At 53.5% G+C, this 18,415-nt stretch overlaps 1 protein-coding gene across 1 annotated transcript in view; it reads left to right on the forward strand.

The window, feature by feature from the left end:
- Positions 1–377: 377 nt before the first annotated feature.
- The window catches only part of LOC138736383 (tolloid-like protein 2), a 106,709-nt gene continuing 88,671 nt past the window's right edge, over positions 378–18,415 (forward strand). The window contains exons 1-2 of the mRNA XM_069885841.1: positions 378–565; positions 11,108–11,218. Of these exons, the coding sequence (XP_069741942.1) occupies positions 460–565; positions 11,108–11,218 (217 nt within the window). The 5' untranslated portion in view covers positions 378–459. The remainder of the gene's footprint in view (positions 566–11,107; positions 11,219–18,415) is intronic.

Below are 18,415 nucleotides of genomic sequence, written 5' to 3' on the forward strand. Positions count from 1 at the left end.
CCTCTGGAAGAAAAGTCCAGACTTCTGCGTTTTACAACTGCGCAGCAATGGTCTGGTTAAACATTGCTGCCAAGTTCTCCTTTCGTATTGTTGTACTTTAAATGTAAAGTTTCTGCCTTTTTCAGTGAAGGGGAATAAACCTGACGTAGTTGGTCCTTGTCGTTTTGCCCAGTTTATTCCCTTTACTCCTTGCGACCCTGCAATGTTTGCTGCCCTCCGTTCATCTAGTGTGGAAGCCAGTGGCCAGGCTACCCGTAGTGGGGCAAGGAGCCAGGTGAATGAACCTGTCCGGCACTTGGACTCCCTGCAGCTCGCTGGAACCCGGCAGCGCCGCGGCTGCTGATTGGTGCGAGGCCTCTGTGATTGACAGGGCCGGCAGCTCAGGGCAGTGAGGCTCGCGCTGCAAACCCCCCTGAGCCACGCATTGCCCCGGCAGCGTCGGCCGGAGCACGCCTCACCATGATCCCCCACCACCTGCTCGCTGCCCACCTGCTGCTGTTGTGCGGCCGCGTGCTCTCCGCCGCCTCCCCGGAGCCCGCCGACTACCGGGACCCCTGCAAGGCAGGTAAGTGCGGGAACGCGGGGCTCGCGGCCGGTGGGAGAGCCCTCGCTGGGTTGGGGTCCGGTTATCCGGAAGGTTGTCTGGAGGGTCGGATTCTGGTTGTCCAGGAGGTCCGGAGGATCAAGATCTAGAGGGTCCAGCTGTTTGGAGGATCAGGATCTGGAGGGGCCGGTTGTCCAGAGGGTTGGGATCTGGAGGATTCAGTTGTTCAGAGGGTCTTGGGTTCCGGTTATCCAGAAGGTTGGAGGTCAGGTTGTCTGGAGGGTTGGTATTCAGTTGTCCTGATGGTTAGGGATCAGTTATCCAAAGAGTTGGAGGTCAGGTTGTCCAGAAGGTCCAGAGGATCTGGTTGTCTGGAGGGTCCAGTTGTTCGGAGGGTTGTGATCCAGAGGGTCAGGATCCAGAGGGTCCAGAAGCCCCGGAGGGCTGATTGTCCTCAGGGTCAGGGTCCGATTGTCCAACTGGGGGTCTGGTTGTCCTGAATTGAGAAGCTGGACCCTCCAGTTGACGGAGTATCTGGCTGAACAACTGGACCCTGACCCTCTGGACAATTGGACTGTTTAGTCAGGGTACAGTTTTCCAGTCGGAGGTTCATTTGTCTGGAATTTCAGGATTCAAGTTGTTCGGAGGGGCATGATCCAGAGGTTTTAGGGTCCAGTTGTCCAGAAGGTCAGGTGCATTTGTCCAAAGGGTTGGAGATCAGGTTATTTGGATGATCGGATTCTGGTTGTCCAGAAGATCTGGAGGGTCAAGGTCCCATTGCTGAGGGTCAGGATCTGGTTTTCTGGAACTTCATGGGTACGGTTGTCCGGAGGGTCGTGGTTTGGTCGTCTGGAGGGTCAGGATCTGGTTATCTGGAACTTAATGGGTCTGGTTGTCCGGAGGGTCGTGGTCTGGTTGTCCGGAAGACTAGAGGTTTTGTTGTCTGAAAGGTCAGGGAGGCGATCCCTGATACCTCAGTGTGAACTGGGAGAAGTTTGGGAATCGGACCTCATGATGACCTCTGGTAACCGGTCGTCCATCAGTGTAACCCGGACCCCAGTTGATGGACGCGTGTGTGAGGGTCCCTAAATCAATCTGTCGCTGTTGTGTTCCAGTTAGTGTTTGTGTATCGTTGCAGGAACTGTAGTATAGGAATTTTTGTCAGATGTTTTGTTTTATTTATTTAGAATAATTTATTCAAGTTTTAAAAATCTTTCCATATAATCAGGGTGATGATGGGTGCAGTGATCATACGTTTCTCGGTAATTATGGAAATGGATAATGTTAATCCTTATTAAGACCTGGTTTAGCAACAGAAGTGTCCTGGAATGCTGAAAGTAGCAAACATCCACTGCAGACATCTATGTGAAGAAGGCAGCCTACATCATAAAGGACCCCCATCGCCCTGGTCACAACCTCTTCTCACTGCTCCCTTCGGGCAGAAGGGACAGAAGCCTGCAGACCAGCACCTCTGGGTTCAAGAACAGTTTATTTCCAACGGCCATCGGGCTCTTGAACCTCAACTTGGTACACCCGTCAGGAACTGTCTGCACCGCGACAGGTCACTTTATTGCACTGATTACTATGAGCACCATTTTATGTGTTTATTGTTTATTTTAATTTAATCAGTTTAAATTTATTTAAATTATTGAATTTTAAAATTTAGACATGCAGCACGGTAACAGGCCAATTAACCTATATTCCATCCCCCACCCCAGTACATTTTGAATAGTGGGAGGAAACCGGAGCCCTCTGGGAAAACCCCCACAGACACAGGGAGAATAGAACAACTCCTTACCGCATGGGTTTCCACCAGGTGTTCCCATTTCTTCTCACATCCCAAGGATGGGCGGGGGAAATTGCTATATTCATAGAGTATGTCAGAGAGAACTTAAGAAAAATATTAGGTGAACATAAAGAGGCCATGGCAAGTGATATTGAAGACACATTCTGTGGGAGTATGTGGTGCAAGAATGTAGACAGGAAAAGGGTGGGGTCTTTGTGGGTGGGGGGGATGGGTGTGGGAGAAGGCCAACATGAATCGTTCTTCTCTGTATTCACCAAGGATAAGGTTGAGGATAGTGAGTCCAGGGATGGGTAAGTGGATCATTTGGAGAAGGCCTGTATCAAGAAGGAGGAGGGGGGGGGGGGGGGGTTCTTTGATATCATGAGCTGCACAAGGATCAATAGAGCTATTCCAGGTTGATGATGGAAGTACTGGGGTTTGGTGCCGTCATTAGCTGCAGGTGAGGATCCAGTTGGCTGGCGGATGGCTCGTGGCATTGCATTTTATGAGAAGGGCAGCAGGGACCACAGGCTGGTCAGTCTTGTGTTCGTGGGAGGGAAATTCTTGAGGAAGTTCCAAGGGTTATGATGAATATACATTTGGAAGAGCAGGTGGATCAGGGATAGTCAGCAGGACTTTGTCTCTCACTGATTTGGGGTTCTTTGAGAAGTAACAAAGGAAATTGATGAAGGCAGGGGGCCTACGTGAACTTCAGAGAGGCATTTGACAAGCTCATGCAAAATAGGCTCGTCAAGAGGGTGAAGACACACTGGATCCAAAGCAGGCTGGCTGATTGAATCTAAGAGGATGGCACAGTTAACAGTGCTGTTATGGCGCCAGCGAGCTGGGTTCGAATCCCGCGCTGTGTGTAAGGAATTTGTATTTTGTGTCTGCGTGGGTTTCCTCCAGGTGCTCTGGTTCACCATTCAAAATATACCAGGGTTGTAGGTCAATTGGTTGTAATTAGGCGCACATACTTGTGGGACGGAAGGGTCTGTTTCTATGCTGTATGTAAAAAAAAATTAAAATAAATAAATAGAATTGGCTTGGTGATGGGAGGCAAACATGCTTTTGTGATAGAGTGGGATTGGAGGTCCAATTGGTAAGTGATAGGAAAGTTGTGAATAATGAGGAAGGTTGTCTAAGTCCACAACAGGATATACTGTACGTATTTGTGTCATAGGCGAGTTTTTTGGACCAATTTTTTAGGGTCAAATTTGGGGGGGTTGGGGTCGACTTTTACACAGGTACTACTTTTGACCGCTGTAAGTACCTCCATTTTTCAAGGAGTCGGGAGCTCAGATGGGCTGGCGGCCAAGGCCTAGGAGAGAGTCTGTGGCCGGGACTTCGGGATCTCGGATGGGTGGGTGGCCAGGACAAGGACTGTGGTTGTGCTGTCAGGAGCTCTGATGGGTGGGTGGACGTGGCATTGGGAGCCTGAATGGATGGGCAGTTGTAAGCTTGAGTCTGCGGTCAGGGTGTCAGAAGCCCAGATAGGTAGACGGACAGGATATCTGGATCCTGGATGGGCAGAAGGACAGAACATCGGGAGCACAGATGCCAGGCGGTCGGGGCGTTGGTAGCTCTGATGGGCGGGTGGTCAAGGCGAGAGTCTGCGGTCAGGGTGTCAGGAGCCCAGATGGGCAGACAGACAGGGCGTCGCGAGCTCTGATGAGTGGTGGACAGGGCGTTGGGAGCCCGGATGGATGGACAGTTGAGGCGAGAGTCTGCGGTCAGAGTGTCGGGAGCCCGGATAGGCAGACGGACAGGACATCAGGACCTCGGATGGGCGGACAGGCAGGACATCGGGAGCTCAGATGGGCGGGCAGTTGGGGCATTGGAAGCTCTGAAGGGTGAGTGGATGCAGCGTTGGGAGCCTGGATGGGTGGGTGGTCAGGGCAAGATCTGAGGGAACGTCGTTGGGAGCCCAGATGGGCGGACGGGCAGTGTGTCCCAGCCCGGATTGGCAGGGCGTCGGGAGGCCAGGCAGACAGGGCGTCGGGAAAATAGATAGGAGGGCGGCTGAGGCCAAAAATAGGGGTGTCGACTTTTACATGGATCGTACTGAAAACATAAGATTTTTGAGCTTAAAAAAAGGGGAGGGTTGACTATTACACGAGTATATTTGATAGATCAAAGAGAGAGTTAGGCAGGATGTTGTCGTGTGGAATCTAATTCCGACAAGTGTAAGATGAAGCATTTTGGGAAGTTAAATCAGGGTAGGACATGTTAAGGAGGTTAAGGAATGTTGCTCAGCAGAGGAACCCTGGTGTTCAAGTACTAAGTTCTCTGAAGGTGGCCAGGTTAGTGGAGGAGGCAGATGGCATGTTATCTTCAGAGGGTAGGGCATCCGAACACTGATTAGACCAGACGTGGAGAATTGTGGTCGCCACGCTATGAGGAGGATATGATTGCACTGGACAGAGCATCCAGGAGATTCACCATACCCTGAAGACAGGCTCAGCCCTGAAACATTGGTTATATATCTATGGACGCTGTGTGACCTGCTGAGTTCCTCCAACACAGTGTGTGCAGACTTTTGTGTTTCATTTCACTAGGACGTTGGCTGGATTGGAGGTTGTGGGAAGAGATTGAACAGGCTGGGTTTGTTTCGTTCAGAGGGAGAGGCTGATAACTGGAACTCGCTGCCAGAAGAGGTGGTGACATTGAGAGAGGTGCTGGAATGGACAAATCAGAGAGGGGTATGAACCAACAAGTAGCTGGGGGCTCCATGGACTAGCTGTCCACTTCTTTGCTTTGTCGAGCTCCTTTAAAATTGTCTTGATGTAGAATCGTTGATCTGTTGTTTGTGAATCCATCAGTAAAGCAAGTGGGACCCCAGCCTCCACCCATTTCCCTTCCCCACTCTCATCCCTCTGTCAGAACCTAACACCGCACTGGTACTCCCGAGGCTCAGAATGGGTTGCTGTCTGGCACATAGAACATTCCAGCACAGTACTGGCCCTTCAGCCAGTATGCTTACTTTGATAAAAACTACCCCAGAACAATCTAAACCTTTGATAACACTCTACTTATGTGACTGCCTGGGTCTTTTCAAAATCCCTATTGTACCAACCCCCACCACCACCCCAGCAATGCATTCCAGTCACCCACCAGTCTTTGTGCAAAAATCATACCTCTGAAGTCTCCCCTAACCGCTCCTTCCCTCACCTTCTGCATGTGACCTTTGTCACCCCAGGAACAAGGTGCTAGCTGTCCACCCTATCTATGCCTCTTATAGTCTTGTAGACCAATGTTAAGTCACCTCCTGTCCTTCTTCAGTACAAATGGAAAATCCCCAGCTTTGCTGAACTTGCTTCCTAGGACTTCCAATCCAGACAATGCCCTGATACATCTCCTCGGCACCCTCTCTGAAGCATCAGCGTCCTTCCTGCAATGGGGCGACCCAAACTGGGCACAGTTCTCGAGGTATGGTCTAACCAATTTTATGGAGATGCCACATTACCTCCCAGCTCTTGAACTCAATCCGCCCAACAAGTGAAGGCAGATTGGTTGGCGTAGTGGTTAGCAATCGGGACCAGGATTCAAATCCCACGCTGTCTGTATGTCTCCCCGTGGGTTTTCCCCGGGGGCTCCGATTTCCTCCCACCGTTCAAAATGTACCGGGGTTGTAGATTAATGGGGTGTCATGGGCTCATGGGCTGAAATGGTTTGTTACTGTCTAAAATAAAAAAGAATCATACATCTTCGTAACCAGCAAATCAATTTGCATGGCATTCTCAAGGGTTCTATGGATCAGGGTCTCCGCCCTGCAATAATACTCCCCCTTCATTTAACCTTCCAAAGTGCATCACCTCACATCTATCCGGTCTGAACTCCAACTGCCACTCTTCCGCCCACCTCTGCATTCTGTCTCTGTTCTGTGGCAACGTTCTACACTATCCACCACACCTCCACTTCCTCAGAGGTAATTTATTCACCACTTCCAGAAGACTCAGCACCTGTACCCCAAGGTCTGTAGGTGAACAGGTGCCTTGATCCTCAATGCAAACGTGCTGGAGAAACTCAGCAGGTCACGCAGTGTCCATCAGAAGGAAATGGTAACCAATGCTTTGGGCCAGAATGAACAGGAGGGGGTGGGGAGGAGGAGCAAAGGATAACAGGTAAGAGGTTAGCGGCACGATTAGTGAGCTGGGTTCAAATCTGACACTGTCTACAAGCAGTTTGTACGTTCTCTCCGCATCCTTTTAACATATGTATATTGTAGGTCCCTGACCTACCTCAGAGGTAGTTAGAGAACCCAATTAAACTTACTTAGGCCATGTCCACAGGTGATTTGCGACCAGGTATGGTCCGACCTAGGAGGGGAGGCAGGCCCCTCCAGCCCGGGTAAGAAACCTGCATCGGAGAAGGCCACTCCGATATAAAACCTACGACCCAAGGACCTCGCTGCCACGTCGCAGCTTGCTTGGCCATGGCACACGAACCATGGGTATAAAGAGTGGGGCCAGTACTGCGCACACTGCACTCCACCTAAAAGCTCCTTGGCGCAGGCCTGAGGACATGTCCACGTCCTCCCCCTCAAAAGATGCTCACTTCGTATGACTGCAAGTTTCCAACATTGAACCTCTTTCTGGCAAGCTAGCATGCTGGAACATCAGAACCATGCTAGACAAGGCTGACAGCCATCGACCTGAACTTTGGTCTGCCCTCATCGCACATGAACTCCTCAAACTTGACATCGACGTAGCCGCTCTCAGTGAAGTCCGCCTTGCAGATGTAGGCAGCCTCCACGAACGCGGCGTGGGCTACACACTCTACTGGTCTGGCAAGCCTATGGATGAACGACACCTATCTGGTGTAGGCTTCATGGTCAAGAACTCCATTGCCTCCAAACTCGAAAACCTCCCGACAGGCCACTCGGACCGGATCATGTCCATGCGACTCCCCCTTCAAAACAAGCGTTGCATCACCCATATCAGTGTATATGCTCCAACCCTCCAGGTGGAACCAGCAGAAAAGGACAAGTTCTACACTGATCTGCGCAACCACATTCAACGCACCCCTACAGCCAATAAGGTTGTCATCCTTGGTGACTTCAATGCTCGCGTTGGCAAAGACTCAGAAACCTGGCCAGGAATCCTGGGCAAGCATGGTGTCGGCAAGTGCAACGACAACGGGCGCCTCCTGTTGGAGCTCTGCGCAGAACAGCGACTTGTCATTACAAACACCCTTTTTCAGCAGAAGGACAGCCTGAAGACTACCTGGATGCATCCCCGATCCAAACAGTGGCACCTCCTGGACTACGTCCTGGTGCGAGAAAGAGACAAACAAGATGTGCTCCACACCAGGGTCATGCCCAGCGCAGAATGCCACATTGACCACCAGCTGGTTCGCTACAAGCTCAACCTTCACTTCAAGCCAAAGTCCAGGAACAGTAAAGCCCCCTGAAAGAGGTTCAATGTTGGAAACTTGCAGTCAGACGAAGTGAGAGGAAACTTCCAGGCAAATCTCAAAGCAAAGCTCGAGGATGCAATCCGCCTCATGGACTCGTCCCCTGAAACCCTCTGGGATCAGCTGAAGACTGCCATACTGCAATCCACTGAAGAGGTACTGGGCTTCTCCAGGAAAAACAAGGACTGGTTCGACGAAAACAACCAGGAAATCCAGGAGCTGCTGGCAAAGAAGCGAGCTGCCCACCAGGCTCACCTTGCAAAGCCGTCCTGGCCAGAGAAGAAACGAGCCTTCCGTCGCGCATGCAGCCATCTTCAGCGCAAACTCCGGGAGATCCAAAATGAGTGGTGGACTAGCCTCGTCAAACGAACCCAGCTCAGCGCGGACATTAGCGACTTCAGGGTTTTTACGAGGCTCTAAAGGCTGTGTACGGCCCCTCACCCCAAGTCCAAAGCCCGCTGCGCAGCTCAGACGGCAGAGTCCTCCTCAGCGACAAGATCTCCAACCTCAACCGATGGTCAGAACACTTCCAATCTCTTTTCAGTGCCAACCGCTCAGTCCAAGAATCCGCCCTGCTCCAGCTCCCTCAACAGCCCTTAAGGCTAGAGCCGGATGAGGTCCTCACCCAGGAAGAGACATATAAGGCAAATGAACAACTGAAAAGTGGCAAAGCAGCAGGTATGGATGGAATCCCCCCAGAGGTCTGGAAGGCTGGCGGCAAAACTCTGCATGCCAAACTGCATGAGTTTTTCAAGCTCTGGTGGGTCCAAGGAAAGCTGCCTTAGGACCTTCGTGATGCCATCATCATCACCCTGTACAAAAACAAAGGTGAGAAATCAGACTGCTCAAACTACAGGGAATCACGCTGCTCTCCATTGCAAGTAAAATCTTCACTAGGATTCTCCTAAAAAGAATAATACCTAGTGTTGCCGAAAATGTTCTCCCAGAATGACAGTGCGGCTTTCGCGCAAACAGAGGAACTACTGACATGGTCTTTGCCCTCAGACAGCTCCAAGAAAAGTGCAGAGAACAAAACAAAGGACTATACATCACCTTTGTTGACCTCACCAAAGCCTTTGACACCGTAAGTAGGAAAGGGCTTTGGCATATACTAGAGCGCCTCGGATGCCCCCCAAAGTTCCTCAACATGGTTATCCAACTGCACGAAAACCAACAAGATCGGTTCAGATACAGCAATGAGCTATCTGAACCCTTCTCCATTAATAATGGCGTGAAGCAAGGCTGCATTCTCCCACCAACCCTCTTTTCAATCTTCTTCAGCATGATGCTGAAACAAGCCATGAAAGACCTCAACAATGAGGATGCTGTTTACATCCGGTACCGCACGGATGGCAGTCTCTTCAATCTGAGACGCCTGCAAGCTCACACCAAGACACAAGAGCAACTTGTCCGTGAACTACTCTTTGCAGACGATGGCGCTTTAGTTGCCCATTCAGAGCCAGCTCTTCAGCGCTTGATGTCCTGTTTTGCGGAAATTGCCAAAATGTTTGGCCTGGAAGTCAGCCTGAAGAAAACTGAGGTCCTCCATCAGCCAGCTCCCCACCATGACTACCAGCCCCCCCACATCTCCATCGGGCACTCAAAACGGTCAACCAGTTTACCTATCTCGGCTGCACCATTTCATCGGATGCAAGGATCGACAACAAGATAGACAACAGACTCGCCAAGGCAAATAGCGCCTTTGGAAGACTACACAAAAGAGTCTGGAAAAACAACCAACTGAAAAACCTCATAAAGATTAGCGTATACAGAGCTGTTGTCATACCCACACTCCTGTTCGGCTCCGAATCATGGGTCCTCTACCGGCATCACCTACGGCTCCTAGAACGCTTCCACCAGCGTTGTCTCCGCTCCATCCTCAACATTCATTGGAGCGACTTCATCACCAACATCGAAGTACTCGAGATGGCAGAGGCTGACAGCATCGAATCCACGCTGCTGAAGATCAAACTCCGCTGCGTAGGTCACATCTCTAGAATGGAGGACCATCGCCTTCCCAAGATCGTGTTATATGGCGAGCTCTCCACTGGCCACCGAGACAGAGGTGCACCAAAGAAGAGGTACAAGGACTGCCTAAAGAAATCTCTTGGTGCCTGCCACATTGACCACCGCCAGTGGGCTGATATCGCCTCAAACCGTGCATCTTGGCGCCTCACAGTTCGGCGGGCAGCAACCTCCTTTGAAGAAGACTGCAGAACCCACCTCACTGACAAAAGACAAAGGAGGAAAAACCCAACACCCAACCCCAACCAACCAATTTTCCCTTGCAACCGCTGCAACCGTGTCTGCCTGTCCCGCATTGGACTTGTCAGCCACAAACAAGCCTGCAGCTGACGTGGACATTACCCCTCGATAAATCTTCGTCCGCGAAGCCAAGCCAAAGAAAGAAAAGAAGATTGTAGGTTAATTGGACGGCACGGCCTTGTGGGCTGGAAGGGCCTGTTACAGTGCTGTATGTCTAAAAAGATGGGAGGGTTGAAAAGAAAAAAACTTTGGGGGAGGGGGCAGCTCTCTGAATGGAGAGGGAAGGGAAAAAGTCTTCCCCTCTCCCTCTGTCTCCTCTCCTTCCCCCCACCTCTCACCTGGCCTGTTATTGCTCACACCCTAACAAAGTGCCCAGGCACCCTTTGCCTGCCCTGGAAACCTGCTGCATTCCTCTGGCATGTTTGTGCATGGCCTAGTTCCTTGGGTCTGTGAAGGGGGAGTTAGATGCATTATCCGTTGGGTCTCATTCCACGAAGCGGACTGTACCACCTTGTTGGTTGACCTGTCTCCAGGGCAGCTCTCCCAGTTTAGACACCATCCCCAGGGGAGCAGCTGTTGTGTGAGAATCTGGGGCCAAAGTCATGTCACACAGTCTGCCTGGTTGCTCCCCACATTTCAATGTCAAAGCCTGGATCTCTGGGGTACTCTCTGTGGCCTGTAGGGCAGGCTGGCTGAGAGCATCAGGTTTCCCATTCTGAGGGGTGGTAGGTCAGGGATATCGTACTTTAAGATCATCCACTTCTCCTTGATTGAAATCTGGGATTAAAAGTCCGGTGACTTGACCGCTATAAACCATCATCCATGATGGCCGAGTTCACAACACTCTGTAGTCTTTTTCCTGCTCTGTACGTTGGCACCTCTGTACCAGAGAGTGATGCAACCAGTCAGAATGCCCTCCAGCCGGTCTCATGGAAACGCTGGAGGATCTCAGCTGTAGAAATTTGCAAGAGTTTTTGGTGACGAACCGAATCTCCTCAAGTATAGCCTCTGGCGAGCATTCTCCGTGATTGTCTTTGTGTGCACTTCAGTGTTCTAGAATTCTACAGCCCAATCATTCACACGTTATGTTTTGCCAGTGGCTTTTTCGGGAGATATCGCTCTGGATGAAGAGGATCTGAAATTCTTTCATCGAGATGCAAGTGCAGATATAATGGGGCAGGAGATGGACCAAGTGGAGCACACATCCGGTAAGTGTTTCAACCTCCGAACAGGAGTGACGCCTGATGTGGAGAAATGGTCAAAAATAAGGAATATTGCAGCCGATAAAATGGGAGTTGTTTTGTTTCCTAGTGTGGCTTATTTAAGGTGGCAAGAATCAGTTAAAACTGAAGAGAGCAATAATACTTCAAAATAGATCTGAACTGAATAAGAAATTACGAAAGGTGTATTGGCTGTCTGTCAGAGCAAGAGGGTTGTTAGAAAATGAAGAATTGGTGTAAAAACACAAAAGTCTGCAGATACCTTGGTTGAAGTAAAAACACAAAATGTAAAGTGAGCTTTGTATTGCAAAGATAAAGACACATAAACAATGTCTTGGGTTTGAACCGTTAATCAAGGTTTTAACTGAAGAGTTTGCATCAGCCGGTCTCACAGAAACACTGGAGAATCTCAGCCGGTCTCATGGAAATGCTGGAGGATCTCAGCCGGTGTCACGGATACACTGTGGATCTCAGCAGGTGTCACGGAAACGCTGTGGGATCTCAGCTGGTCTCACGGAAACGCTGGAGGATCTCAGCCGGTGTCAAGGAAACGCTGGAGGAACTCAGCTGGTCTCATGGAAACGCTGGAGGATCTCAGCCAGTGTCACGGATACACTGTGAGATCTCAGCAGGTGTCACAGAAATGCTGGGGGATCTCAGCCGGTGTCATGGAAATGCTGGAGGAACTCAGCCGGTCTCATGGAAACGCTGGAGGATCTCAGCCAGTGTCACGGATACACTGTGAGATCTCAGCAGGTGTCACGGAAACGCTGGAGGATCTCAGCCGGTGTCAAGGAAATGCTGGAGGAACTCAGCCGGTCTCATGGAAACGCTGGAGGATCTCAGCCAGTGTCACAGATACACTGTGAGATCTCAGCAGGTGTCACGGAAATGCTGGGGGATCTCAGCCGGTCTCACGGAAAAGTTGGAGGATCTCAGCCAGTGTCACGGATACACTGTGAGATCTCAGCAGGTGTCACGGAAATGCTGGGGGATCTCAGCCGGTGTCATAGAAACGCTGGAGGATCTCAGCCGGTCTCGCGGAAACGCTGGGGGATCTCAGCCGGTCTCGCAGAAACGCTAGGGGATCTCAGCCGGTCTCTTGCAAACACTGGAGGATCTCAGCCGGTCTCACGGAAATGCTGGGGGATCTCAGCCGGTCTCACGGAAAAGTAGGAGGATCTCAGCCAGTGTCACGGATACACTGTGAGATCTCAGCAGGTGTCACGGAAATGCTGGGGGATCTCAGCCGGTGTCATAGAAACGCTGGAGGATCTCAGCCGGTCTCGCGGAAACGCTGGGGGATCTCAGCCGGTCTCGCAGAAACGCTAGGGGATCTCAGCCAGTCTCTTGCAAACACTGGAGGATCTCAGCCGGTCTCACGGAAATGCTGGAGGATCTCAGCCGGTCTCATGCAAATGCTGGAGGATCTCAGCCAGTCTCACGGAAACGCGAGAGGGTCTCAACCGGTATCACAGTGACCTCAGGATATAAAGATGTATTACTGACATTTCAAGATGCGAGTGAAAAAAAGCCAGGCGTCTGAATTAAAGGCTGGGGCAGGATGGGAGCAAGGAGGAGTTCTGAGCAACAGGTAAAAGGTATTGATTGGATCTGATAAGAGGAAAGGTGAGAATTGATTTTGGCTCTGTGAAAGGAGACAGGAAAATGGGGAGTGAGTGTGTGAGGGAGAGAAAGGTAGAGGAAATGCAATGGGGAAGAAGATGGGGAGGGAGGGGGGCTAGATATTAACTGAAACCAGAGAAGTCGATGTTAATGCCATCCGGTTGGAAGGTGCCCAGATAGAAGATGAGGTGTTGTTCCAATGTGGAGATGCACTGAAATTCTAACTTGCTGCAGCCAAACAGATACAGAAGGTTCACTGCAATAATAAAAAAAAAATTAATTACCTCAAATGCACGGCAGGAAAAGATATATTAGATACAAGGAGCAGGAGTCAGCCTCCCTAAATCTACTACCCAGAATCTTGTGATGTCCCCTAGTTCTATGAAAGGATAAATAAATATGGACAGTTCCAGTTAGACCAATGTTTCATTGGTGCAGACAGATCTTTTGGTGGTCTTGGGTGGGGTTATGGTTAGAGTCATGCAAGGAGGTTCAAGAGCCTGATAGCTAGAACCTGGAAAGGCAGGTCTTCAGGCTTTTGTAGCTTCTGCCCAAAGGTACCAGCGAGAAGAGGTTGTGACCTTGATTGATATTGGCTGATATTGAACCAACAAAAGTGGTTTCAGAGGATGGGAGGTCAATGGCCATGATGGACCTGGCCAGGGTATGCCATCTTTTGCAACTTCTCTGTTCCCTGGCACTCGAATTTCCAAACGAAACCGTGGAACAACCAGTCAGTACACTTTCCACCGAGCACCCTGTAGAAGTTTGATCGACAACACCTTAGGAGGTAGAGGATTTCCCTGTGAGGTGAGGAATCCCTTGGAGCCTGAGTTCACTGCGACCCATTGGCCCGCTGTGTTGGGAACGTGAGGACTGCGGGGAGAGCAGGGAGATTTCCCTGTGTGACGAGGAATCCCTTGGAGCCTGACTTCACTGCGACCCGTTGGTCTGCTGTGTCGGGAACACAAGGACTGCAGGGAGATTTCCCTGTGTGACGAGGAATCTCAAGGGATCTGCTTTTTTTTTATTTTGCCCTTTTGGAAGTAAATCAATACTGACACTTTATTATTCTTAATCCAAAAGTTACAAGTACTGTATTAGGTTACAATTCAGGCCATTAATGCAAAACATGTTACAAATTAAAGCATGATTATCTCCATTGATTCCATCCAACCCTTGGGAGGCCAACTGTTCCTGGAGTCCCTCCAAACTGCCCGTGAGCATTGGGTGCTCCTTCTCCAGGGGAAAAGGGGTTCAGGTGTCTGCAGAAGAGGGGCAGGCCCAAGCTGAGCCCATGCCTGTATCCCATGGATGGACATCTTGGCCAGGCCCAGTTCACCCATTACCGACACTCCCCCTCCCCTCCTTCATTCCAGGTGCCCAAGGAGCGTGTGGATGAAATGCAGCCAGAACTAGAGAGGCAGTCTGATCTCTACTCATCTCTCAATCAGCACAGTTTGGCAGCAGTACCTGGTCATCACAACCGCACTGCTTGCAAATTGACAGCTGCAATTAAAAAGTATTGACTGCAGGGAGCAATTTTACAACACCCTCAGCTTATTTTCCTTTCTACTGGAAAGTGAGCTTTGTATTGCAATGTGCCCACCTCCCTTTAACCGTTCCATCACATCCTTAAAAATCCCACCCTCATATTCAAGATTCATATAAATGACACCCTCTCTCCCCCGCGGCAGCAACCCCCTCTCCTATCCCCCGCAGGAGCGATCCATCTCCTCTCCCCAACGGCCACGACCCCTGTCTCCCGCGCACCAGTGACACCAACCCGCTGATCATGGCACATCCCCCCCCCCATGACATTGACCTCTCTCCCCATGGCAGTGACCTAACACCCCCCAGATTATGACCTCCCCTTTCTCCCCCTTGCGACAGTGGCCTTCCTCCCCAATGCGGCAGCGACCCCATCTCCTCTCCCCATGGCACTGACCCCTCTCCACTCCCCCGCGGCCGCGTTCCCCTCTCCTCTCACCCCCTCAGCAGCAACCTCTCTCCTATCCCCTGCAGCAGCGATCCATCTCCTCTCTCCCCCGCGGCAGTGACACCTCTCCCGCTGATCATGTTACATTCCCCCCCCCCCCGTGACATTGACCACTCTCCCCATGGCAGTGACCTCACACCCCCCAGATTGTGGCCTTACCTTTCTCCCCATCACGATAGTGGCGTTCCTCCACAACGTGGCAGTGACCCCATCTCCTCTCCCAATGGCAACGACCCATCTCCTCACCAAGCCAACCACGTCCTTTCTCTCCCCCACGGCCTCGACGTCTCTCTCCCCCACAGCAGAGACCTTTCTCCTCTCTCCCCTGCGGCAATGTCCCCTTTCCTCTCTCCCCCACGGCAGTGACCCCCCCTCTCCAATCCCCCGTGGCCGTGTCTCCCTCTCCTCTCACCCCCGCAGCAGCGACCTCTATCTTATCCCTCGCAGCAGCGACCCCTCTCCTCTCCCCCGCGCAACCGACCACTCTCCTCTCCCTCATGCCAGCGACCTTTCTCCTCTCCCCCACAGCACCGACCCCTATCCTCTCAACCCCGCGGCAACGACCCCTCTCATCGCCCCTGCGGCATCGACCCCACTCCACACTCCCCCGTGGCAGTGACCCCTCTCCGCTCACTCATGGCAGTGACCCGTCTATTCTCCCCTGCGGCCATGACCTCTCTCTCCCCCGCTACCTCGACCTATCCTCTCCCCCACAGCCAGGACCATTCACCTCTCCCACACAAACACGACCCCTCCCTCCCCAGGTGCAGAAGCCCCTCTCCTCTCACCCACAGCAGCAACCCTATCCTCCCACCCGCGGCAAAGACACCTCTCCTCTGTCACCCGCAGCAGCGTCCACTCTCCCACACGGCCATGACCCCTCTCTCACCCGCGGCAGCAACCCCTCTCCTCTCTCCCCCGCGACAGAGACCCTTTTCTCTCCCCTGTGGCAGTGACCCATCCCCTCTCTCCCCCGCGGCAGTGACCCCCTCTCCAATCCCCCGCGGCCGCGTCCCACTCTCCTCTCACACCCAAAGCAGCGACCTCTCTCCTTTCCCCCGCGGCAGCGACCCCTCTCTTCCCTCAACCGCAGCAGCGACCCCTCTCCTCTCCGCTGCGGCAGCAACCCCTCTCCTATCCCTCGCAGCAGCGACCCCTCTCCTCTCCCCCACAGCACCGACCCCTCTCTTCTCCCTCATGGCAGCGACCCGTCTCCTCACCCCTGCGGTCACGTCCTCTCTCTGCCCCGCGGCCTCGACCTCTCTCTCCCCTGCAGCAGCGACCCCTCTCTTCTCCTCCACGGCGATGGCCCCTCTCTCCCCCATGGCCACGACCCCTCTCTCCCCTGCTGAAGAAACCCCTCACCTCTCACCCGCAGCAGCTACCCTGTCCTCTCCCTTGCGGCAACGACCCCTTTCATCTGTCACCCGCAGCAGCGACCTCTCTCCTCTCCACCACGGTCACGACCCCTCCCTCTCCCGGGGCAGTGAATCCTCTCCCGCTGATCATGGGACCATCACCCCCCACCCCGTGACATTGACCTCTATCCTCATGGCAGTGACCGGACACCCCCCCCCGATTGTGACCTCCCCTTTTTCCCCCTTGCGACTGTGGCCTTCCCTTCGTGGCAGCGACCACTCTCCTCTCCCCCACGACCACGACACCTCTCTCCCACACGGCAGTGACCTCTTTCACCCCCGTTTAAATGACCTCTCAGCCCATGGCAGTGACTTTACTCACCCCTGATTGTGGCCTCCCCTTTCTCCCCCTCACGGCAGTGACTCCTATTCTCTCCCCGCAGTAGTGACCCCCTCTCCTCTCCACCGCGGCCGCGTACCCCTTTCCTCGCCCCGGAGCAGCGACCCCTCTCCTCTCCTTAGGGGCACCGACTGCTCTCCTCTCCCCCACGGCAGCGACCTGTCTCCTCTCCACTGCGGCCACAACCTCTCTCTACCCCGCGGACTCGACCTCTTTCTCCCCAGCAGCAGCGACCCCTCGCCTCTGTCACCCGTGTCAGCAACCCCTATCCTCTCAACCCCGCGGCAACGACCCCTCTCATCGCCCCCGCGGCATCGACCCCACTCCACACTCCCCCGTGGCAGTGACCCCTTTCCGCTCCCTCATGGCAGCGACCCCTCTCCTCTCCCTCATGCCAGCGACCTTTCTCCTCTCCCCCGCAGCACCGACCCCTCTCCTCTCCCTCATGGCAGCGACCCCTCTCCTCTCTCCCCCGTGACAGAAACCCTTCTCTCTCCCCTGTGGCAGTGTCCCATCCCCTCTATCCCCCGCGGCAGTGACCCCCTCTCCAATCCCTGGCGGCCGCGTCCCACTCTCCTCTCACACCCAAAGCAGCGACCTCTCTCCTTTCCCCCGTGGCAGCGACCCCTCTCTTCCCTCAACCGCAGCAGCGACCCCTCTCCTCTCTCCCCTGCGGCAGCAACCCCTCTCCTCTCCCCCGCGGTAGCGACTCCCCTCGCCTCTCCCCCGCGGTAGCGAACCCCCCTCTCCTATCCCCCGCTGCAGCGACCCATCTCCTCTCCCCCACGGCCACGACCCCTCTCTCCCCCACGGCAGTGACACCTCTCCCGCTGATCATGTTACATTCCCCCCTCCATGACATTGACCTCTCTCCCCATGGCAGTGACATCACACCCCCCAGATTGTGGCCTTACCTTTCTCCCGCTCACGACAGTGGTGTTCCTCCCCAACGTGGCAGCGACCCCATCTCCTCTCCCAACGGCAACGACCCATCTCCTCACCAGGCCGACCTCGTCCTCTCTCTCCCCCGCGGCCTCGACGTCTCTCTCCCCCGCAGCAGAGACCTTTTTCCTCTCTCCCCTGCGGCAATGTCCCCTTTCCTCTCTCCCCCACGGCAGTGACCCCCCCTCTCCAATCCCCCGTGACCGTGTCCCCCTCTCCTCTCACCCCCGCAGCAGCGACCTCTATCTTATCCCTCGCAGCAGCGACCCCTCTCCTCTCCCCCGCGCAACCGACCACTCTCCTCTCCCTCATGCCAGCAACCTTTCTCTTCTCCCCCACAGCACCGACCCCTCTCCTCTCCCTCATGGCAGCGACCCGTCTACTCTCCCCTGTGGCCATGACCTCTCTCTCCCCCGCTACCTCGACCTATCCTCTCCCCCACAGCCAGGACCATTCACCTCTCCCACACAAACACGACCCCTCTCTCCCCAGGTGCAGAAACCCCTCTCCTCTCACCCACAGCAGCAACCCTATCCTCCCACCCGCGGCAAAGACACCTCTCCACTGTCACCCGCAGCAGCGTCCACTCTCCCCCACGGCCACGACCCCTCTCTCAGCCGCGGCAGCGACCCCTCTCCTCTCTCCCCTGCGACAGAAACACATCTCTCTCCCCTGTGGCAGTGTCCCATCCCCTCTATCCCCCGCGGCAGTGACCCCCTCTCCAATCCCCCGCGACCGCGTCCCACTCTCCTCTCACACCCAAAGCAGCGACCTCTCTCTTTTCCCCTGTGGCAGCGACCCTTCTCTTCCATCAACCGCAGCAGCGATCCCTCTCCTCTCTCCCCTGCAGCAGCAACACC

This window comes from Narcine bancroftii, chromosome 6 (genome assembly GCF_036971445.1).
Source record: "Narcine bancroftii isolate sNarBan1 chromosome 6, sNarBan1.hap1, whole genome shotgun sequence".
Classification (NCBI taxonomy): domain Eukaryota; kingdom Metazoa; phylum Chordata; class Chondrichthyes; order Torpediniformes; family Narcinidae; genus Narcine; species Narcine bancroftii.